The 23377-nt window shown below is 47.6% G+C and overlaps 1 protein-coding gene across 5 annotated transcripts in view; it reads right to left on the bottom strand.

Annotated features, from left to right (window-relative positions):
* IQCE (IQ motif containing E) overlaps positions 1-23377 on the bottom strand; it is a 60550-nt gene that overhangs the window by 27172 nt on the left and 10001 nt on the right. For 2 of the 5 annotated variants that reach the window (XR_012221994.1, XM_073553722.1), the window contains exons 6-18: positions 21431-21562; positions 20728-20798; positions 19528-19641; positions 17208-17258; positions 16249-16319; positions 15777-15849; positions 15493-15542; positions 14267-14430; positions 12858-12913; positions 12237-12433; positions 12078-12152; positions 1245-1350; positions 569-727 (exon numbers count right to left, since the gene is read on the bottom strand). Coding sequence is in view for 4 of the 5 variants with exons in the window: in XM_073553722.1 (XP_073409823.1) it covers positions 569-727; positions 1245-1350; positions 12078-12152; positions 12237-12433; positions 12858-12913; positions 14267-14430; positions 15493-15542; positions 15777-15849; positions 16249-16319; positions 17208-17258; positions 19528-19641; positions 20728-20798; positions 21431-21562 (1319 nt within the window). In the remaining variant the exon portion in view is untranslated. The remainder of the gene's footprint in view (positions 1-568; positions 728-1244; positions 1351-12077; positions 12153-12236; positions 12434-12857; positions 12914-14266; positions 14431-15492; positions 15543-15776; positions 15850-16248; positions 16320-17207; positions 17259-19527; positions 19642-20727; positions 20799-21430; positions 21563-23377) is intronic. The other 3 variants (XM_073553723.1, XM_073553724.1, XM_073553725.1) reach the window with 3 other exon arrangements.

The following is a 23377-nucleotide window of genomic DNA, read 5'->3' as shown; positions in this document are numbered from 1 at the left end:
ATTTAGCTAATGAAACTTCTAGATGGGGGACATAGACCTAATTACAAAAAGAGCCATCAATCAAGATCAGGGACGGTGAAAGATATGGAGGGAGGACCGGTGCACAGAGACATTGGCTACGCCGGGGGGGGGGGGGGGGGACACCAAAGCCTCATGTGTAGTAAAAGTGAATTTATCTGCAACTACAGTGCTAGAATGTGCGTTCCTGGTCTGGTCTTAATAGGTGCTGATTAACCCCAAATGAGCTGAATTTTCCACCTGGGGGAGAGGGACTCCCTATTAAGCGCAGCTCATACAACAGCTGCTCTGTATAGGACTGCCGCCTAGTGGTTAAACTGGAAACTACATAGTGTAATCTGACAATCATAATATCAATTTGTGCTCTTGTCCACTTATATCCTTCGTCAGGAACGGTACCTTAATATCCAGCAAACTATATGTCCTTATAAGATTACGTAAATTATATCCGTAATACACACAGCATGGCATGAGAAGGGTAGGGACCACTGAGCACCAGTAATAACCATGCCCGCTGCCGTGCTGTGTGCCAGGACCTCTGAGAACTCACCCTGCTCTGATACTGCCTCCAGTTCTTCTGGATAAGCTGCGCTGCCTCCTGTTTTCTCTTCTTCTCTCCTCCACTAAAGGGACTATTGGACCCGCGGCCCGATGATGCACTTGATGAGCTCCTCGCAGAGCCTGGACGGGACCCGTGTGACTCCTGCGCCTTGGTAATCAAAATTTTATATACCCAAAAGGACTCTTCAGCAGATATATTACAGGGATAAAAAGGCTACAAGGATCATACTTTATGAAGCCAGCTAAATAAAAAAACAAAAAACAAGAGAGCTGGACGCATTAGTATGAAAAGTGCACTCTACATTCAGGGAAGTGATTGCAGCCATATTGCATCTCTTACATCACGATGCATCGGTATGACACCTGCTGTCATGCAAGGACCCAGGCAAAGAGTTGCCATCACTCCCCAGTGCTCGGGCCACAGGGTCTCCTCCTAATACTCCTCCCAGAGCGAGGTGTAAATATTTAGTTTTTTCCTATAGCTGTATCCCCATTTATATAGACTATTAGTTACAGCGGACACCTGATGGACAGGTGTAGATCCGGAGTGGCCAAGTAATTCTACAGCTCACCCGTCACGTTGTGTCGCTGTGGGAGGAGGGTTGCCTATATATTTTCTATATTGGCCTGTCACATACAAAGACCTTGCACAATAAGGAACATACATTAACCTTTTTTGCAGTCTCCAGCGCAGCCCCCTTCTCGCGTTTTTCATCCTCTAGTTCTGCTTCCAATCGCCTTATTTTTTGGCTCAGACGGTTGATTTCTTCCCTGTGATGTGAAATGAGAGATGGTTCCTGAGATTGGTAGTAAGCCTAATATGGGGGATGGTTGACCACAATGGGAGACTTGGGGTTAAGCTCACGCTACATTGTGCTCAGCCAATTTCTAAAGCGTGCACCAACTATTGAATACCATTTTAATATTTTTTCCTGTTCAATCCAATTGTTTTCCAGGATTGCCTGTCTGCAGATTATTTCACCTTCACCATCTATGGAAATACCGTACTGTGTCATGAGGGTCTGGCTGTGCCAGGCAATGCTAGGTACACACTAGGCTTGTGACCACTGTTGGGCGCTTGTGACCACTTAGGAGGTCCCAAGAGTGGCCACAATTAGGATGGAGCTGGGGGGCAAGCATTGCAATGTTGTATGGGATGTCCCAGCTAAAAGGGACTATTAGGCTGATGGCAATTCCTTATGATGGGGTCATCAATATATCATTCGTGGGGGTGAGACACGCAGTATCCCGGCCGCTGAGTTGCACAGTACAGCTAAGTCGGCTGCATAGTGGCAGTGGCCAGGTACTGTATTTCTGACACCTCATGATTAGGAACGGATGTGCAATGGCTGGCTACTATTCAGTGCACCCCTTCTATCAGATATTAATGACCTTTCTAAGGATAAGCCATCAATATACAAGTCCCAGAAAAGGAGATTTTTGTGTACTCACCGTAAAATCTCTTTCTCTTAGCCTCTAATTGGGGGACACAGAACCATGGGTGTTATGCTGCTGTCCACGAGGAGGCGACACTATGCATAATCTGAAAAAGATTAACTATGGCTCCTCCTCTGCAGTATACACCCCGGGACGGCGTCAGCCTTCTCCAGTTTTGTGCAAAAGCATTAGGAGGAACGTAACAGAAACGACATAACCATGCCTGTAAGAAGGCTACTATGTACGAGCTCAAAGAACAATATGAGAACTCAACCGTAAACAACGGCCCGTAAGGGCAACAGGGTGGGAGCTGTGTCCCCCAATTAGAGGCTAAGAGAAAGAGATTTTACGGTGAGTACACAAAAATCTCCTTTACTCTGTCACCTCATTGGGGGACACAGAACCATGGGACGTCCCAAAGCAGTCCCTGGGTGGGAAGCAATGGACGAATATTGTGCTAGCAGGTCCCTAAACTTGGGGCACTGCCACCTGCAGAACCCGTCTACCCAGGCTCGCATCCGCTGAGGACTGGGTATGAACACTGTAGTGTTTCGTAAACGTGTGTAGGCTAGTCCAAGTGGCCGCCTTACACACTTGTTGTGCCGAAGCCTGGTGCCGAATGGCCCAGGAGGCCCCTACTGCCCGTGTAGAGTGTGCCGTGATACCGGCCGGAAGAGGGGAACTGTTGAGTCGGTAGGCCTCATGTATGGTGGACTTGATCCACCTGGCAAGGGTAGCCTTGGAAGCCGGCAGGCCCTTACGACTGCCTTCCGGAAGAATGAAGAGGGAATCAGACTTCCAGAAGGGTGCAGTCCTGGACACGTAAATCCGCAATGCTCTGACGAGGTCAAGCGTATGCAGAGCCTTCTCCACTCTATGAACTGGAACCGGACAAAGGGATGGCAGTGAGATTTCCTCATTGAGGTGAAAGGTGGACACAACCTTTGGAAGGAAGGATGGTACAGTACGGAGAACCACCTTGTCCTGGTGAAAAGCTAGGAAAGGCCGTTTGCAAGAAAGTGCTGACAATTCAGACACTCTGCGTAGCGAGGTGATTGCCACTAGAAAAACCACTTTCTGTGACAGAATGCAGAGTGGGACTTCTTAAAGGGGTTCGAAGGGTGGTGCCTGCAATGCTGTCAGGACCAGGTTGAGGTCCCACGTTTCCAGTGGACGTCTGTAGGGGGGGAACGAATCGGGAAACTCCCTGGAGAAAAGTCCTTACTTGCGGTTTGGTAGCAATGCGCCTTTGAAAAAGGACTGAAAGCGCTGACACCTTACTCTTAAGCGAGCCTAGGGACAGCTTGGCGTCTAGGCCCGATTGAAGGAAACCTAGTACCTTCGGGAGGGAATAAGGGAGTGGGACCTGTCCGTGAGATTCGCACCAGGAAAAGAAAGCTCTCCATGTACGATAATAAATCTTGGCGGAGGCTGGCTTCCTTGCCCTGATCATGGTCGCAATGACATCCTGTGAGAACCCTGCCTGGGTTAGAATCCAGGTTTCAAGGGCCATGCCGTCAAATTGAGAGCCCCTGAATTCTGATGGTAGAACGGACCTTGTGACAGAAGGTCGTGAGGGTCGGGGAGACGCCAGGGGGCGTCTGCTGTAAGTTGTACGATGTCGGCGTACCATGTACGTCTGGGCCAGTCCGGCGCGATCAGGATGGTTGGAACTCCCTCTTGTTTGATCTTCCTCACGACCCTGGAGCTCAGGGGGAGGGGTGGAAAAATGTACAGGAGCTGGAACTGGTGGATATGTGCCACTTCTCTCATCGCCTGGGCGCTGCGGGTCCCGCCTTGGTGATTCACATATGCCACCGCCGTGGAATTGTCCAACTGTATCCGTATGTGAGAGGCTGCAAGTAAGTGATGAAAGGTTCTCAGTGCCAGGAAGATGGCCCGGATTTCCAGGATATTGATGGGCAAGATCGCTTCCATTGGTGACCACTTGCCTTGTGCCCTGTGATATAGGTGCACCGCACCCCAACCTGTCAGGCTTGCATCGGTGGTCAGGACCTTCCATTGACCAGAGAGAAAAGGTTTTCCTCTTGCAAGCGAAGTTGGCTTGAGCCACCAATGTAGGGACCTCCTGGTTGACGATGTCAACCGGAACTCCCTGTCGAGGGAGAAGGGGTTCCTGTCCCAAGATCTGAGGATGGCTAGTTGAAGAGGCCTGAGGTGAAACTGGGCAAATGGCACTGCCTCCATTGCTGCTGCCATCCTGCCGAGGACTCTCATGGCAAACTGGAGAGATCGGGGAGGATTGCGGAGGAGTATGCGAACTCCCAGATGGAGGGCCAGTGTCTTGTCCTTGGGAAGGAGCACCAGACCCCTGGAGGTGTCGAATAACATCCCAAGGAAGGTTAGGGTCTGACTGTGGGTAGTTGATGATTTTTGTAGGTTGACAAACCATCCCAGATGACTCAGTGTGTCTATTGTGATTGAGACACTGACCTCGCAGTCCTTGAAGGTGGAAGACTTGATGAGAAGGTCGTCCAGGTACAGAACGACTAGAATGCCTCTGGAGTGTAGAACGTCCATGGTGGCTGCCATGACCTTGGTAAACGTTCTTGGAGCCGTGGCGAGTCCGAACGGGAGAGTGACAAACTGGTAGTGGTTTTGGTTGATCGCGAACCTGAGAAACCGTTGATGGGCGGGAGCAATTGGTATGTGCAGATATGTGTCTTGTATGCTCCATGGATGTTATGATGGACCGGAGGGACTCCATGCAGAAATGACGGACCCGTACATATTTGTTGAGCTGTTTTAGGTCTAGTATGGGCCGGACGCTGCCTCCTTTCTTGGGAACTACAAATAGATTGGAGTAGAACCCTCTGAATCTTTTGTTCGCGGGAACCGGTACTACTGCTTGAAGGAGAGAGGAGACCGCTTGGTGGAAGGCACGAGCCTTGTCTGATGGTGTTGGTGGAATAGAGAGGAAGAACCGCTTCGGTGGAGAGGAAGTGAACTCTATCTTGTATCCGGAAGACACTATTTCCCTGACCCACCTGTCTTTTGTAATAGGCAGCCAGACTTGCTGAAAGAGTAGAAGTCGCCCGCCTACTGGTGGGGTGTCTTCCGGAGTTCGTGAGTCATGATGAAGCGAAGTTCTGAGGTTTTCCTCCTTTGAGTTTCGCTTGGCCTGCTTTCGACTGCCAAGTCCTGTCCGGTCTCTGTGCCGTCCGTGGGTTGTCCCTGCGTGGAGAGTGGTTACGATTTTGCGCTGGGCGTGAGACGGACCAGCCCGAAGAGTTCCGAAAGGATCAGAATCGTGTTTGGTTTCTCCGTTTAAACGTGCGTTTAGGTTTCAGTTGAGGGAGAGAGGTACTCTTACCCCGAGTGGCATTCGATATCATTGCGTCCAACTTTTCGCCGAAAAGCATTCCACTAAGGTACGGAAGATGCGTGAGGGACTTCTTTGAGGCTGCATCCGCTTTCCATTCTTGCAGCCAGAGGATACGCCGAATCGTAATGGCATTTGCCGCTATCCCCGCTAGACCTCTTGCTGAGTCTAGGGCTGCATGAAGCATGTAGTCTGCTACCACTGCTATTTGAACCGCTTGGTCCGAGAGCCCGGTATTTGAAGCTTGAAGACCCTCCTGCAGTTTTTTTGCCCAAGCCAGTATGGCCTTGGCCGCCCAAACTGAAGCGAACGCAGGGGCCAGGGAGGCCCCTGCCGCTTCGAAAATGGAACGAGCCATGCGTTCTACTTGCCAGTCTGCTGCGTCCCTGAGGGTTGAGCTATCTGGCAGTGAGAGTAGGGTCTGTGCTGCTAGTCTAGATACCGGGGGGTCCAATTCGGGTGGGTCTGTCCACTGTTTGGTGTCCTTCTGTGAAAAGGGGTACTTCGCTTCCAAATATTTGCGATTGGCAAATTTTTTCTCAGGCTGCGAAAACTGCTTAGTAAGTATCGTTTGAAACTCATGGTGATTAAGGAAGACCTTAGGCGGTTTCAGAACACTTTCGAAGCAAATCTTATGTTCTGGGGCTTCCGGGGCTGGATCTGAAATTCCCAGCACCTGATGGATGGCAGAGATTATGTCCTCAACTAGCGTTGTATTGCTAGGGGGACAAGGTACCACGGACCTCTCCGTTTCGTTGTCTGAGTCGGAGTCACAGATGCCTTCCGAATCCTGTGTATCGAAAAGGTGTTCCCTGGTGGGCGATCTGGGGCGGAGGTCTTCTGTGGTAGGGGATCTCTGTGGTGAACTGCATTGTCTGTATCTGATAGGGGACTGCCTAGGAGACCTGGAATGACTGTGTCTCTCCCTGGGGGGGGATGACCGTGTGCTATAGGACGACTCAGGTGATTGTGACCTGTTGGTCCGCTTACGTCTGTGAGTGTCGGAAACAGCATGTTCCTGAGACAAGCTGTCCGTTTGCTGGGTAACGTTCATATTCGGGACACGACCCTGCAGAGCTTGCAGCAATGTAGCGGTTAGGTTATCTATGGGCTGTGTCATAGACTGCGACATCTGAGTAGCCCATTCTGGCGTGGTATCCGACCCTGAAGCATTGGTAGGGACTCCCTGGGGTTCTGACCCAGAGTTATGGATGCAATCCCGGCAGTGCGGATACGTGCTGCCTCTGGGGAGAGTGGTTTTGCAGGCTGTGCAGAATGCATAGAAACATTCCTGCCTGGTTCTCTTTCTTGAGCCCGACATAGTACACAGAGGCTGGCTATCAGGGATCCTACAGGGGTGGCTACGCAGAGGGAACCCACAGAGAGCCTTATAGGTAGTATGGATTCTCAGCTGAGTAAAGAGAACCCAGCTGTGATCTTACCCCACCAGTGTGCCCCTAGGTCCAGCGCCGACAAATCACAGTTCTGTGCCCCCCGGAGACTGCTGTGGTTCTCCTTTTTGCTGAAGGCGTCCGTTGCCAGGTATTCAGCAGCCAAAAAAATGGCCACCGGGACGCTGAGGAGAGGAAGGAGGGGGCAGAGAGCTGAAAAGGGTGTGCTGGGCTATGTAGAAACGCGCCCTTTCTGCCTCGATCCGCCCCTTCTATGACACTATAGTGTCATCTTAACCCCTTCACCCCCAAGGGTGGTTTGCACGTTCATGACCGGGCCAATTTTTACAATTCTCACCACTGTACCTTTATGAGGTCATAACTCTGGAACGCTTCCATGGATCCCGGTGATTCTGACACTGTTTTCTCATGACGTATTGTACTTCATGTTAGTGGTAAAATTTCATTCAAATAACTTGCGATTATTTGTGAGAAAAACGGAAATTTGGCGAAAATTTTGAAAATTTCGCAATTTTCCAACTTTGAATTTTTATGCCCTTAAATCACAGAGATATAGCACACAAAAAACTTGATAACTAACATTTCCCACATGTTTACTTTACATCAGCACAATTTTGGAACCAAAATTTTTTTTTGTTAGGAAATTATAAGGGTTAAAAGTTGACCAGCGATTTCTCATTTTTACAACACCATTTTATTTTTAGGAACACATCACATTTGAGGTCACTTTGAGGGGTCTATATGATAGAAAATACCCAAAAGTGACACCATTCTAAAAACTGCACCCCTTAAGGTGCTCAAAACCACATTCAAGAAGTTTATTAACCCTTTAGGTGCGTCACAGGAATTTTTTTTGAATATTTAAAAAAAAATGAACATCTAACTTTTTTTCACAAAAAAAATACTTCAGGTTCAATTTTTTTTATTTTACCAAGGGTAACAGGAGAAATTGGACTGCAAAAGTTATTGTGCAATTTGTCCTGAGTACGCTGATACCTGATATGTGGGGGGAACGACTGTTTCGGCGCATGGCAGAGCTCAGAATGGAAGGAGCGTCGTTTGACTTTTTCAATGCAAAATTGGCTGGAATTCAGGTCGGACGCCATGTCACGTTTGGAGAGTCCCTGATGTACCTAAACAGTGGAAACCCCTACAAGTGACCCCATTTTGGAAACTATACCCCCCAAGGAACTTATCTAGATATGTGGTGAGAACTTTGAACCCACAAGGGCTTTACAGAAGTTTATAACGTACAGCGGTACAATTAAAAAATCATATTTTTTCCACAAAAATGATCTTTTCACCCCAATTTTTATTTTCCCAAGGGTAACAGGACCCTAAAAGTTATTGTGCAATTTGTCCTGAGTACGCTGACACCCCACATGTGGGGGTAAACCACTATTTGTGCGCATGGCAGAGCTCGGAAGGGAAGCAGCGCCATTTGACGTTTTTGGCTGGAATTGAGATCGGACACCATGTTGCGATTGGAAAACACCTGATGTACCAAAACAGTGGAAACCCCCCACAAATGACACCATTTTGTAAACTAGACCCCCCAAGGAACTTATCTAGATGTGTGGTGAGCACTTTGAACCCCCCAGTGCTTCACAGAAGTTTATAACGCCCGGGCGTGAAAATAAAAAATTCGTATTTTTTCCTCAAACATGATATTTTAGTCACCATTTTTTTATTTTCCCAAGGGTACCAGGAGAAATTGGACCCCAAAAGTTGTTGTCCAATTTGTCCTGAGTATGCTGATACCCCATATGTGGGAGAAAACTACTGTATGGGCACACGTCGGGGCTCGGAAGGGAAGTAGTGACGTTTTGGAATGCAGACTTTGATGGAATGGTCTGCGGGTGTCATGTTGCCTTTGGAGAGCCCCTAATGTACCTAAACAGTGGAAACCCCCCACAAATGACCCCATTTTGAAAACTAGACCCCCTAAGGAACTTATCTAGATGTGAGGTGAGCACTTTGAACCCCCAAAGGCTTCACAGAAGTTTATAATGCCAGGGCATGAAAATAAAAAAAAATCATTTTTTCCACAAACATGATCAATTAGTCCCCAATTTTTTTATTTTCCCAAGGGTAACAGGAGAAATTGAACCCCAAAAGTTGTTGTCCAATTTGTCCTGAGTACGCTGACACCCCATATGTGGGAGAAAACTACTGTATGGACACACGTCAGGGCTCGGAAGGGAAGTAGTGACGTTTTGGAATGCAGACTTTGATGAAATGGTCTGCGGGTGTCATGTTGCCTTTGGAGAGCCCCTAATGTACCTAAACAGTGGAAACCCCCCACAAATGACCCGATTTTGAAAACTAGACCCCCTAAGGAACTTATCTAGATGTGAGGTGAGCACTTTGAACCCCCAAAGGCTTCACAGAAGTTTATAATGCCAGGGCATGAAAATAAAAAAATCGTATTTTTTCCACAAACATGATCAATTAGTCCCCAATTTTTTTATTTTCCCAAGGGTAACAGGAGAAATTGGACCCCAAAAGTTGTTGTCCAATTTGTCCTGAGTACGCTGACACCCCATATGTGGGAGAAAACTACTGTATGGACACACGTCAGGGCTCGGAAGGGGAGCAGTGACATTTTGGAATGCAGACTTTGATGGAATGGCCTGCGGGTGTCATGTGCGTTTGGAGAGCCCCTGATGTACCTAAACTATTGAAACTCCCCACAAGTGACCCCATTTTCGACACTAGGCCCCCCACGGAACTTATCTAGATGTATGGTGAGCACTTTGAACCCCCAAGTGCTTCACAGAAGTTTATAACGCTCGGGCGTGAAAATAAAAAAATCATTTTTTTCCACAAAAATGATATTTTTGCCCCCAATTTTTTATTTTCCTAAGGGTAACAGGAGAAATTGGACCCCAAAAATTGTTTTGCAATTTGACATGAGTAGGCTGATACCCTACATGTGGGGGTAAAACACTGTTTGGGCGCATGGCAGAGCTTGGAAGGGAAGGAGCACCATTTGACTTTTTCAACTCAGAATTGGCTGGAATTGAGATCAGACGCCATGTTGCATTTGGAGAGCCCCTAATGTGCCCAAACAGTGGAAACCCCCAATTCTAACTCCAACCCGAACCCCAACACACCCCTAACCCTAATCTCAGCCCTAACCCTAGCCCTAACCCTAGCCCTAACCCTAATGGAAAAATGGAAATAAATAAATTTTTTTAATTTTATTATTTTTCCCTAACTAAGGGGGTGATAACGGGGGGTTTGATTTACTATTTATGGCGGTTTTTATGTTTGGCGGCTGTCACACGCTAAAAGACGCTTTTTATTGTAAAAATAGTTTTTTGATCGCGCGTTATTACACTTTTTGTTTGGCGGTATGATAATAAATCATTATTTTTTGCTTCGTTTTTTATTTTTATTTTTTAAGGGGTTCGCTAAAGGGGTTAACTAATGGGACAGTTTTATAGGGCGGGTCGTTACGGACGCGGCGATACCTAATATGTGTACTTTTATTGTTTTTTTTTTATTATTTCTAAAAAATGGATTTATTTGGGGGAATATTTTTTTTTTTCTAATTTATTTGGCGATTTTTTTAAAATTTATTTTAACACTTTTTTTTATTTTTTTTTTTACTTTATTAAATAGTCCCAGGTGGGACATCACTGTCCTGTGACAGATCGCTGATCTGTCACATCACAGATCACTGTGACAGATCAGCAATCTGTCACAGGCACTGCAGAAGGCTTCCTCATGCCTGCGCTTTGCAGGCACTGAGGAAGCCAGCTTCCTGCAGGCCCCCGTCGCCATCTTGGATTCGGGGGCCTGCAGGAAAGGAGCCCCCGGCAGCAGCGCTGCACATTGCGCTGCCGTGGGGGGCTCAGGGAAGCACGGAGGGAGCCCCCTCCCTGCCGATGCTTCCCTTTAACTCCCGGTACACCGCGATCATGTTTGATCGCGGTGTGCAAGGGATTAACGTGTCGGAGGCGGTCCGTGACCGCCCCTGACACATTGTGCCGGGTGTCAGCTGTGATAATCAGCTGACACCCGGCCGCGATCAGCGGCGCTCACCACGTGGGCGCCGCTGATCGCGGTAGACGTACTATCCCGTCCATGGGCACAGGGGCCCGGGTCCCATGGACGGGATAGTACGTCGGATGTCAGGAAGGGGTTAATCATCCGGGGGGCGGCCTGGGGCGGAGAAAAGGCGGCGGCTTCAGCTAGGCCGAAGCCGCGGTCTCAAGTAGAGGTCTGATGTCCAGGAGGGCTTTAGGGCGGCGTGGTAGTCTGGGAGGGGGTCGGATCTCCACCAGACCCCCCGGAATGGGCGACTGGCTAGCGGTGGGGACAGCAGGGGTAGCGGTTCCTATTTGGGTACCTCTGAAGCGCTGTGGAGCCGCTGCTGCTGCAGAGACAGGGGCGCAGAGAGCCCTGTCTCTGCTGTGCCATGTCTGCCTGCACCCTCCCCCAGCCCCAGCAGGAACCCACAGCTGGTCTGGGGTCCCTGGTGCAGAGTGCTACCTATTCACCGACCCTACCTGAGGTGTCTCAACCTAATGCCCCCTGAGGGGGATTAGGGAGGGTGCGTCTGTCACCGTCAGGGTGTCTTCATCCTCGCCTCGACCTCAACCCAGACCCCAAAGGGGTTTGGGAAGGAGGGGGGTCTCAACTTCGGACCAGTACCCGAGGGACTGGGGAAGGAGCGACATGGGGAATAGCCGTCTCCACTTCAACTGGGCACCCCTAAAAAGGGGGCCAAGGAAGGAGCCATGCCGGGAGTCTCGCTGGAAACCCACTTTTCTTCATCTGTATTCCGGACGAAAAAGGAAAAAATGGAAGAAAAAAAGGCGTGCCTCCTTGCGACACTAAGCAAAAAACTGGAGAAGGCTGACGCAGTCCAGGGGTGTATACTGCAGAGGAGGAGCCAAAGTTAGTCTTTTTCAGATTATGCATAGTGTCGCCTCCTAGTGGACAGCAACATAACACCCATGGTTCTGTGTCCCCCAATGAGGCGACAGAGTAAACTCCTTTAAGAGCACCCTACTTTAGGTCCCTCTGTTACTCTGCTCCACCCATGAAGGGATTTTTGCACTTTGGTGTAACAGGGGTAATGAGGGGTTTGAAAGCAAGTCCTGCAATTATTTTACCATCGTGGTAAGGGGTTTGTGGGGAGGGGGGGGTCTCGTCTCCGTCTCTTGCAGCATTTCCCCAGTGATTTTGGATACTACAATGGATCAATAACGGAGAAGCATTTTACTTGCCCCTTTGTCTGCGTTTCCTATGGACTCACTACACCATAAGTTGCCATTACTGACATGAGCATTCACCTCTCGTCTTTTCCATCCTTCTTGTTTTGCTTCTCCATTTCTGACTTTTCCTGCTGCAGTTTTCTAAAGTCGGCTCTGAAGAGAAGAATGTGACAGATGCCAGCCATCAATAACCCTCTAGCTATAGACGTTGGTTACTGGCAGCGGCCGGCTGCTTACTCCTTTGCGCCCAGTCGTTCCTGTAAAGCCGCCCGATCCTCTTTTATCTTCTTCACCAGGTTTCTCAGTCTCCCGCACTCTTCTTGAGGGTCCGGTTTCTGGACTGGTGGTCCGTCTCCCAGACTGGGGGCAGGCGCTCCTGTCACTTGTGCATCCTTGCTCTGCTCGGTAGATGATTTCTGTGCACTTTCCCATTTCTAAAAAAAAAATGTACAGAATAAAGATTTTGTACGGTGGGAACACCTCGCAACATTTTAGGGTAGGCATGAAAATTCCTTTAATCTGCCATGAAAAGGACCGGATAGCAAGTCTGATCATACATGACTCACGCAGACAACACTTAGGAAAAAAGCCATAATAACCCATTAAAGGGATACTGAGCCACAGATCGGGTCTTTTACATCGCATATATCATAAATCTCTGACAGGTGAGGTTCGACCTCTGGGGTCAAGTAATAGAAAAATAGAAGTCAGGTATTGTCTATTGGGTATAGTGTAGGGAAAATTGATTGCATTCAGTCCTACCCCCAGTCATGTAGTGAAGAACGACCATAAATCCTACAATGGAGGACAGCAAGCAATGATTGCAATGCAAAAAAAAAAAAATTCTACCATCCTTACCTTTTCTAACTCGGAAATCTTCCTCACCAATCTCTGCTTGCTCCACTCACTGTAACCTAATAAGTGGAAACACAAAAGTGTTTTTACATCAGTTATATGGTTTCCCATTAGAAAATAGGTGAGGCTTATACAAAGGTGAGGAAATCCAGCGGAGAATTTCTATCCATTATGGATTATGTTTGTCATTCATGGGAAAAAAAATACTCCCAATCACTTTCTTTTAAAATCCTTCATCCTTTTGCTGTCGTGCAAGTTTGTATGGTCATAACCCCGGCCACAGTAATCGTCCCATTTACTCCTCATGGCGTGGCTCATAAAAATAGTGGTACTGTATTACATTGCCCCCTAGTGGATAAACCGTGAATTTCACATCACTTCCATGAACAGCGGTGCCGACAAATCATGACGATGCGGCGGGAGACGAGTGTCTACTCTATCTACAGATTTTATTTTAATTAGGGGCCTGAATTGATTAATCTGCGTTGTGAATTAATAAACAATCCTATTTAATAAATTCATTTGCAGGAAACCTGTCAACACAAAATGACTGTTCAAACCAAGCACAGGAGCTCGGGGCACCCTTCCTGTGGCTAAACAGTGCAGCGCACCTTTCCACCTATTTGTTTTCCTTCTATCTCCGCTGTCCCCTGTAAAGTCAGAGCTGTCAATCAGGTACGAGAAGAGTAGAGATAGATGGAAAACAAGTAGTTAGGTAGGTGAAGTGAACTATTTGGCCATACCAAGGGTGCACCGAGTGCCTGTGCTTGGTTTGAACAGTCATTTTCTGCTGATAGACTCCCTTTAATATTTTTAAACATGGGATTAGTTAAATGTGAGTGGTACCACATTCAGGGTAGGGTTTGGCTACATGATAAGTTTTTTATGCTGCATATTTTTTAAATAATGCAAGTGACCTATTTTACTTAATTGGTGCAACAAATTTGCAACATGAAAAGCTCATCGTGTGATCCTAGCCTTACTGGTAGATATCATCGAGTGCCCACTGCAAGGCCAAAACATGGGTGCTGTGCGGCAAAGTCATGACAACTGTTGCAGCAGCTGTTATAAAGTCACCCACAGTGATGCCAATAGCTGCATGATTTGGTTTCAAATCTGTGCCGCCATTGGGAATCATGATGGACGGGAGCTTTAGACACAAGCAGGGATTAGCCAAAGTGCGGGGTCTCACCTATACGACCATATAAATTGCACCAAGATCGGACTGCAGTGCACAGACTGGTTGCGGATCTCTCAATCCGAGCGTGACCGCAGCATTGAAATGCATGAAGCTGTCACGCTTGGGTGTGGAGAGCTGCCGGCCAGTCTGTGCATGAAGATCCGATTTACACGGCCATCTGACTGCGTCCTGAGGATAATCCCAGCCCATAATGACCGTGAGCCGTATTCACCTTTGGATCTGCCGGATGTGGGTGACTGCGCCATCGCTCGGTCCAGATCAGCTTTAAGACTCTTATTTTCCTCTTGTAACTCCTTGACTTGTTTGGAGAGTTTCAGTACAGCCGCGTTCAGTGCTTTCTGTCTCCTCAGGGAATCCCTACTTTCTGGTGGAGGCCTAAGAAATAAAACGGACCATAGTTTGTAAATGACATAGATGAGAAAATTGGGACCAGATAGTAACAAGCATATAAAATGATCCACGCTCCCAGAAGAAGAATATATCGAAACGTACATTGGGGAGGGTAGCAGGTCTGGTGCGGTTCCCCTACTAAGGTAATTATTCTAAGCAAGAATTTTACTTTGATCACATTGGCTAGCAAATAAGTATATGCACTAAAACACTTTGTCCTGATTATTTAAGGGTGATCCTTTAGTCCAACATCTAGGGTAATGTTTACAGGCACTTTGCATTAGCGTTAATTGCACATTGCCCGTGGTATGTTGAGTTATGTGACACCTTATTATGTATTTTGTAAATGAAAGGAAGTCTATATAAAGATTGCGTTTAGATATGAATATTGTATAGCTTCAGTGATATGCTGGCAACTAGTTAGGAATCCAGTCTGATCTGTATTGGCTAGAGGCATCATTATAATTGGAAATATTTTTGTACTGTAATAATATTTGTCGGATTAATAAAATGTATTTTTAAACCATACATTCTTTTGCCTATCCATTCTGGTGGGAGGCTTTCTGATGCATGCTTAGTATTGAATGGGTTTGGATACATGTTAATGGACTATAATGTATATTTAGAAATATCTGACTGCAGCAAAACCAAGGGCTCATTTACTAAGGACCGGAAGTATACGGTTTGGCTCCAACTTACGCCAAATTCAGGCCATGTGTGGTTCTAAAGCGGGAAAAATTTTTCATTTAATTTATTTTTTAAGGAACTACTGGGAGGTAAAGATGTCAGGAACTGCACTGAAGGCTTGTATTAAGGTGGCTGTCCCCTTCAACCATACTTGTGAGCGGTGAAGGCGGTCAAGACTCACAGAAAAGTCTATACTACACCGAGCCTTCATCTCTCGTGAATAAATCTGCAGATCAAAGCGGCCCACGCATTGCAGGGGCTAGTAAGGGCTGCAGTATCGGGAACCCCTGACGAGGTCTCCGTGAGTTTTCTATATCTGGAGGTACGCTTTATGTAAAGCAGACTCATTCTTCTACCCACCTTTGTAGTGCGTCCTCCGCTTTCGCCAGCATTGACTGGAGCCTCTGAATCTGTTGAGTCCAGAATAAAAAAAAATGTAAAATTATAATTAATTTTCTTTATGTCCATGGTCACATATATAGAGATCGAGTTTGCAGGGCAGGAAGTGGAAGGTGCTCAGGTCTACACCTATGTTTAATGGCCATGGAAAACTGTCATAGATCTCGATACATTATTTCCAAAGACAGAAGTGCGATGGTTATTTTTGTGGCTGGTGAATTGCATTGCCATCTATTGTGACGTACCTCTTCGTAATAGGTCTCCATGGCTATCCTCATCTCTTCCACATTGGTTGTTTTTAGCTCGGACTGGAGCTTGCTATAAAGACACACATACAGGTTTCTGTACAAAGATTTGCAACCATGCTCTGTCATCCTCCTATCTAGGAAATGTTCTGTATGGAAATTTTTGGATACCCAGATCGATGCTGTAGACAAGTGATCCCCAAAAAGTGTGACTTTTAAGCTGCTGCACTCCTGATGACTGACATGTTTTTTACTAAACACACACATTGGGAGAGACATGTCAGTCATGGAGAGCAGGGCGGCGAAAAGTGTAAGGTCCGGTCTCTTGGACGCGTCATCAGAAACGATTTCTCGTACACACCGCAGCATTTCAGACTAAAACGTACATATTTGCACCGAACCGTGGTGCCGACCCCACGGGCAGCAAGGATCATCTGACAGTTAGCAAGAAATATTATATTGTGTGCCGTACCCTAAGGCATTGTCTTTTTCCTTACACTGCTTTTCCAGCTTCAGAATCTTCTGTTTGAGATTATTCACGATCTACAATAAGGATAAAATGTTACGCCTGGTTCAGTCAAAGGTGAAATATGGATTCTAACTACTTTTGCACTAATGTTATAATGTCAATTTATGGTGCTCTGAGTTTCTGAAAAGCATGAACATCGTGTGTGAGCGTGCCACTGTGTGGTATAAGGCATCAGGCCCGAAAATGCACAAAGATGGCAGAAAAAAACCCACAGGAGAGGTGTATTGTACATAATGTAAAATGATGTCTGCACCAGAAGACCTGGGATACAGAATCAAGGAACTCGCCACCTCCAACACAGAACCTTTTTTTTAAGATACTGGTGAACTTCTGGTTTCTACATTGGTTATTTACATCTGCACCGGAAAATGGAAAGTTCGACTGTTGAGGGGGCATGTCCGACAGACTGTTGAATTGGCAGGACTGGGGGGGGATGTCCGCCTGAATGGTGCTGGCTGTGTCTGCCATTTATATAATGGTACAATGGATACAACATACTCATCATGACCATGAGCCCCTAGCCTGTGATTATATTAAAGGATGGTCACTAACCATCTGTTCAGGAGGTTTCCCAGCCTACTGCTTGATTGACAGTTCAAACCGGTGACATTGCTATGCTGCCGTCCAAAACGGAGCGCTTCGATGCTCCCATGTAAGGTAGTTTTACCTCTGCAGCAGTGGACGCACCGCGGGATTGCAGGCGGCGAGGAGCGAGAGCCAATAGTACTCTATAGCGATCCCGGCCAGTATCAGGGCAGCGCTTACTAGCTCACTATGGAAAAGCTTGTAAGCACAGCGCATGTTCGAGCCCCGCTGTTGGACAAAAGCAGCCGACGATCCTTGTGCAAACAAGGAGTGAACAATTAAAAACGTAACTCTTAAAAAACACGCAAGTAACTCACCAAACTGCTGTCACTTTTTTTGTCCACCAGGCTCCTTGCAAACTCCGAACTCTGTGGTTTATTGTGAAATAAAGTCATTAATTTTATTTCTCATTCTTAATCAAGCAAAGCAGGATTTGTGGGATCACTATAATAAATTCAGACCCTCTCTCTCATCCACCTCATTGGCAATGGCCCGAGATGCAGAACCAGATGCAGCTACTGGCGTTATAAGAAAGCCGCCATGTTTTTCCAACAAGCAGCCGCTGATAACTATCCATATAAGAATACACTACTGATTGCATAAATGAGATTCTTCAAACCTCATGCAAATGTTGTGGAAATTTTTATTGCTGGAAAAAAAATTCTAAAATCCATTGTTTGTGTGGAATTTCTAGTGGATTTTGCCCTTTGTAGCAAATCAAAATGTCATGGATTAGACAAAGCTTTACGGGGAAATATACTACACCTATGCCGTAGGCAAATCAACCCCTTAATATATATAACCTTAGCATTGATCTGGAAGCTTTATATAATGAAAGGGGAAATGTGCTATCAAAACTGTGACTTCATTTAGTTTTCATATTAAATGTCTTTTGTCTTAAAAAATAAAAAAAAAATAAAAAAATATAAATCTTGCTATTTTTACACTCCCCACTAGGTTTAATACAAGAGTACATTCAATGAAAAGATCCAGCTCACCAGAAACAGCATCCTGACATCGGAGCACGAGACCGCTGTGTCAAAGCGCTTGATTTAAAACAATGAAGAAAGGAATGTCCAGCTCCACGATGTAGTGAATACATAAATCCTTTTATTCACTTAGTCACTTCAAAGGTGAGGTTAAAAGGCCAGCATAGAAAAACAAGACTTGCCTTCTCAACACGTTTCTGGTGACTTCTCACCCTTAGTCATGACTAAAGGCCCTTTTACATTTAGCGATGCACCAGCGATCCGATCCGGTCAGGATCGCTGGTGCATCGCTAAATGATCGCTAGTGAGCTGTCACACAGGCAGACCTCACAGCGATGCAGCAGCGACGCAGCGCACGATACTCACCTTTCACACACAGCGATCCTGACGTCCTCCCGCCCGCCTCCACGCGTCGCTCGTCATCACAGCAAGAAGCTGACGACGAGAAATGGAGCCGGACATTCTCGCGCGATCAGCGATGGACAGCGGGGGAGCCGGTCGGAGGTAAGTATCACACATAGCGATATCGCTATAACGTCACAAAATCGGTGACATTAGCTAGCGATATCGCTAGGTGTAAAACCCCCTTAAGGGTGAGAAGTCACCAGAAACGTGTTGAGAAGGCAAGTCTTGTTTTTCTATGCTGGCCTTTTAACCTCACCTTTGAAGTGACTAAGTGAATAAAAGGATTTATGTATTCACTACATCGTGGAGCTGGACATTCCTTTCTTCATTGTTTTAATGCAAGAGTCCCACTTAAGGCCCCGTCTCACTAAGCGATCTCAGTAGCGAGATCGCTGCTGAGTCACAACTTTTGTGACGTAACAGCGATCTCACCAGCGAGATCGCTGTGTGTGACAGCGATCAGCGAGCGGCCCCCCTGCCGGTATCGCTGATCGCTGCAAGAAACCTCTGGACATTTCTTTGGTCGCTGGTCTCCCGCTGGCCAGCACGCATCGCTGTGTGTGACAGGCGGGAGACCAGCGATCAGCTGTAAAAAATAATAAAAAATATAGTTATTCTCACCTTCCGACGTCCTGTTCAGCCATCCTGCCTCTCTCCACGCTCCGGTCCCAGTGATCCTTTGCACGAATGACCGCGAGACTTTGTTATCCCTCGAGACCGTGACATCTCGCGGTCATTCGTGCAAAGGATCGTTGGGACCGGAGCGTGGAGAGAGGCAGGATGGCTGAACAGGACATCAGAAGGTGAGAATAACTATATTTTTTATTTATTATTTTTTACATCGATGGCCAGCGATGCCGCACGCTCGGCTTCGCTGTGCTGATCGCTGGTGAAGCTGTCTGTGTGACAGCTCACCAGCGATTACATAGCGACTTACAAGCGATCCTGACACCTTGATATCGGTGTCGGGATCGCTGGTAAGTCGCTTAGTGTGACGGGGCCTTTACTGTCATGTAAAGATCACTTTTCATCAGTCTCATTATCATCACAGACAGGTTTTCACTTCAGTACACGGCTGATAACACAGGAACCACAATTCTCAATAAGCGATGTCACAGCTCACCTCCTCCCACCATCATATCACTATATAGATTTGAAAAAAAACTACATGCCCATGGTGACATGATGGGAGCTGTAGTTTATGGCTCATGGGTACGGCTTCTTAGCTTTGGATAAAACTCACTTTTGTGGGATCCAGCAATTGCTCGATCTGACGGTCTTTTCTGTTGTTTTCCTCCTCCGATCTTCTCAGCTTTGTTTTCATTACATCCGCTTCAGATTTTTGTGTCTGTAACATCTGAAGAAGACATGACAAAAAAGAAGAATAATTTTAGGAGTTGATTTTTCTATCTGAAATCTTCAGACAAGATGGTTAAGGCTGTGTGCCCACGATGCGATTTTTAAGCGTTTTTGCCCTGATTTTCGGTGCGAAAACGTTTAAAAACCGTGTACAGAACGCCCCCCATGCATTCCTATGGCATTCCGCACATGCTGTGCTAATGCTGCGCTTTTTTCCGCGGCGGAAACGCATCGCTGAAAAAAACGCAGCATGCTCATTCTTTTGTGCAGAATCGCAAAGAACTGCCGCGATTCCGCACCCATAGGAATGCATGAGAATCACTTACTTCCCGCTTGTGGCTATGCCCACCATGCGGGAAGTTAAGCGTCTCATGTGCGGTTGGTACCCACGGTGTGGAGGAGAGGAGACTGTCCTCCAGGCCCTGGGTACCATACCCCTGTAAAAAAAAGAATAAAAAATAAAAAAATCGGGGTATATTTACCTTCCGACGTCCCGCGCTGCATTCCCGGCCTAAGCGTTCCCAGTAATGCCTTGCAGCAAGGTCCTGTAATGACGTAATCTCGCGTGACTCTAGCTGCCTCGGGAGATCGCTATAGTAACGCGAGACCAACGTCATCACAGGTCTCGCAAGGCATTACTGGGAACGCTGAGGACCGGGATGGCAGCGCGGGACGTCGGAAGGTAAATATACACCGATTTTTTTATCATTTTTCACATTCTATCTTTTACTATTGATGCCGCATAGGCAGCCTCAATAGTAAAAACCTGCTCACACTTGTCAAACACTATGTTTGATGAGTGTGACCAACCTGTCAATCACTTTCCAAGCGATGCTTCAAATCGCTTGGAAAGTGCTTGAGAAAATCGCGAACAGAATCGCGGTAAAATCGCGCGGAGAAAACCGTGCGGAAAAAACCGCGCGATTTCTGGGAAGGAGTCCGGTTTTCAGTGTGCGTTTTAAAACGCTACGTGGGCACATAGCCTTAGTGTTTTTCTAGAAGAAACGTGATTATATTCAAAGCTACAAAATAAAATCCTCGCCAATAAGAATAATTAAGACCAAAGCGGTAACAAAACACGCACCTTCTTCAAGTCTAAGATCTGGTCGTACATGTCTTCTTTCTCTTTGAAATCTGGTGTCCCGGGGACGTAACCTACAATATAGGAACAACATAAAGCTACAAGGTATCGATGGGTTCTGCAAAGAGTACGGGAGACCCCGACAATTTATTATCAGGGGAAATATTCATGGTCGATCTCAGACTACCATTGCATTGTTCTCCCACAGATCAGACAGATCTGACAGTGGCTCTATCATAGAGAACACAGGAGCGCTTGAGAGAGACAGCCAAGAGGGTTGCCAGCCGAACGACCAGCCGAACCATTGTTCGGGTGACAGCCATCTAATATATATGGCGGGCCTTGGGGTAAGGCTCCATTCACATACAGTTTTAACAGGATCCTTGTGCAGCAGTCTACTCTGTCCCCATATACATTATCTGTATACATACATTAGGAAGGTCGACCATCTGATGTATATGATGGCCTCCCCATCTGTCAGGGAAGAGAAGGATCGGGCTTTTGGAATCTAAGCTGCTGATCCTTGTGTTTTCAGGAGTCGATCTTCTCTCCTCATTAAAAACACACGAGCGCTCGTACGGAGAAGTCTGTCCGACAGCTGTTTCATCGTATAGTCAGCACTATATATACATCGGACCAATGTTATTGACCTACAGAAGATGTGAAGTGATGAGTAACCGCTGCTATGTACCCAGATTGTACCTACCATTACTGGCAGAACGGGAATATTTAGGTTTTTTCATCCCGAGAGCTTCCTTTAGATACTCTGGAGTGCTGCTGCCGGGACTGACCCAGGCCTGGCCAATGTCCATGTCAGATTTCAATGGCTGCGTTAGTCCTGAGAGGAAACACGATGACATGATGAAAGGGAGTGAAACATCAGACACAAACTATTCACCTTTATCACAGAGTCATCACCTTTTTAGACTTGTGTATTTATGGCCATACTGATCCCTAACACCAGCATCTGCCGATGCCATGATCACATATGTAACAGATAGCCGTTGCTTTTTAGCAGAAGTTCAACAGGGGTTGCCCCTTTCAGGAAAGTTTTTCCTATAAGCTGTTAGTAGTAAAAAAAAATAAAACGGCTTTATCCATCCTCCCCGAATTTGCGCCGCTGCCCCAAACTCAGTTGTCTGCAGTGCTGATGTCATGTTGATAGCACTGCAGACAATCAGTGAGCTAAGCGGCTCTGAACGGCCTGTGTCGTCAACAGCAATAGAGCCTCTGAGCTCAGCTTTTGGCTGCAGTGGGAACAATTGATGGATGGGGAAGCTAGGAATGGCTGCTGGGTGGGAATGGCCGATGGGCAAGGACGGCTGATGGGTGGGAATGGTTGGGAATTGTGACATCGGCGGTTATCCCCGCCGATGCCCCTTTTGCTGCGGCGGCCGCTGCGGCATCCCCTCACCTGCGCGCTCCCGCCCGGCCACGCGCCCGCCGTCAGTTCCTCTTCAAATCTGCTCCTGCTTCCCGCCCCCCGGCTCGCGCTCGCCGCCGTCTTCCTCTCTCCCATGGTGGGCGGCGCTGAGAGCCGGCCTTGGTCTTCCCTGCAATGGGCGGCGCCGAGGGCGGGGTTGGGTGACGCACATCCTGGGCTTGCTGTACTTCAGGCGTCCTCGCAGTTAGGAGGACGCCTGATGATCGTGTAGTTTTCCTGCACCTTCTGGCCTCTACAGTTCTACTGTAGCTTATCCGCGTTTCCGCCTTATGCTCCCTGTCTCCTGCTTCCTTCCCTCCCAGCCTGCTTGCGCACTGTCTTCCATCCCCGGTGCCGTCCTCCGCCTTCTGCCCGCCTAGGTCTTCCCACGTGCCTGCCTTCCGTTTTGGTCCAGTCCTGTTCCTCTGGTCCCTGCTCGTCCCACTTACCACTGCCTTCCCCCTCCTTCTGTCCGTGGAGCCGTCCCTCTTGGTTCCGGCTGTCGCGCCTCCGTCCTCTGTGGTCCTGCCCCAAACGATCCCTGTATAGGGGTCGGTCTTCACCTGGTGTGCTCGACCCTGGGGCTCCGGATCCGCGATCCAGAGGGTCCACTCTCTAACTTGGTACCCCCTAGCATTACAGTATCATCAGGCCATGGACCCCGCCGGTGCCGCGGCTGCCACTCAAAAGGAATTGCTCTTCCTTAGAGAAAATCAGAACCGTATCATGTCATTCATGAAGTCCATGGACACCCGGCTCTCCGCTCTTCAGACTGCAGACCCAGCACACGCACCCCTCTTAGTCAGTCTCCAGCAGGAGCTCGCACAACAGCGCGATGCTCAGTCTCACATTTTGGGGTATATGGCCTCGGTGGATGATAGGCTGCTTTCCCTGCAGTCCTCTACTGCCGCTTCCACCCTAGCCCGGGACACCGTCTCCTCTCCCCCCCCTCGTCTCGGTAAACCACCCAGGTACTGTGGGGACCCAAAATTGTGTAGGGGATTTTTAAATCAGTGCAGGTTGCACTTTGATCTTTCGCCCCAACAGTACCCTACGGACCGTGCTAAAGTGGCCTTTATAATCTCCCACCTTGAAGGGGAGGCGTTGGCTTGGGTGAATCCATTATGGGAGAGGGATGACCCGGTGGTGACCAACATCCAGTGTTTTTTGGAGACATTTCGTAAGGTTTTTGATGAACCTGGACGCCTTGCTTCCTCCACTGAGGCCCTT

The sequence above is a fragment of the Dendrobates tinctorius genome, unplaced genomic scaffold (assembly GCF_039654945.1).
Source record: "Dendrobates tinctorius isolate UK_male_01 unplaced genomic scaffold, ASM3965494v1 ptg000202l, whole genome shotgun sequence".
Lineage (NCBI taxonomy): Eukaryota > Metazoa > Chordata > Amphibia > Anura > Dendrobatidae > Dendrobates > Dendrobates tinctorius.
Note: the sequence above shows the minus strand (reverse complement) of the source record. Positions and strands in the feature narration are given on the sequence as shown.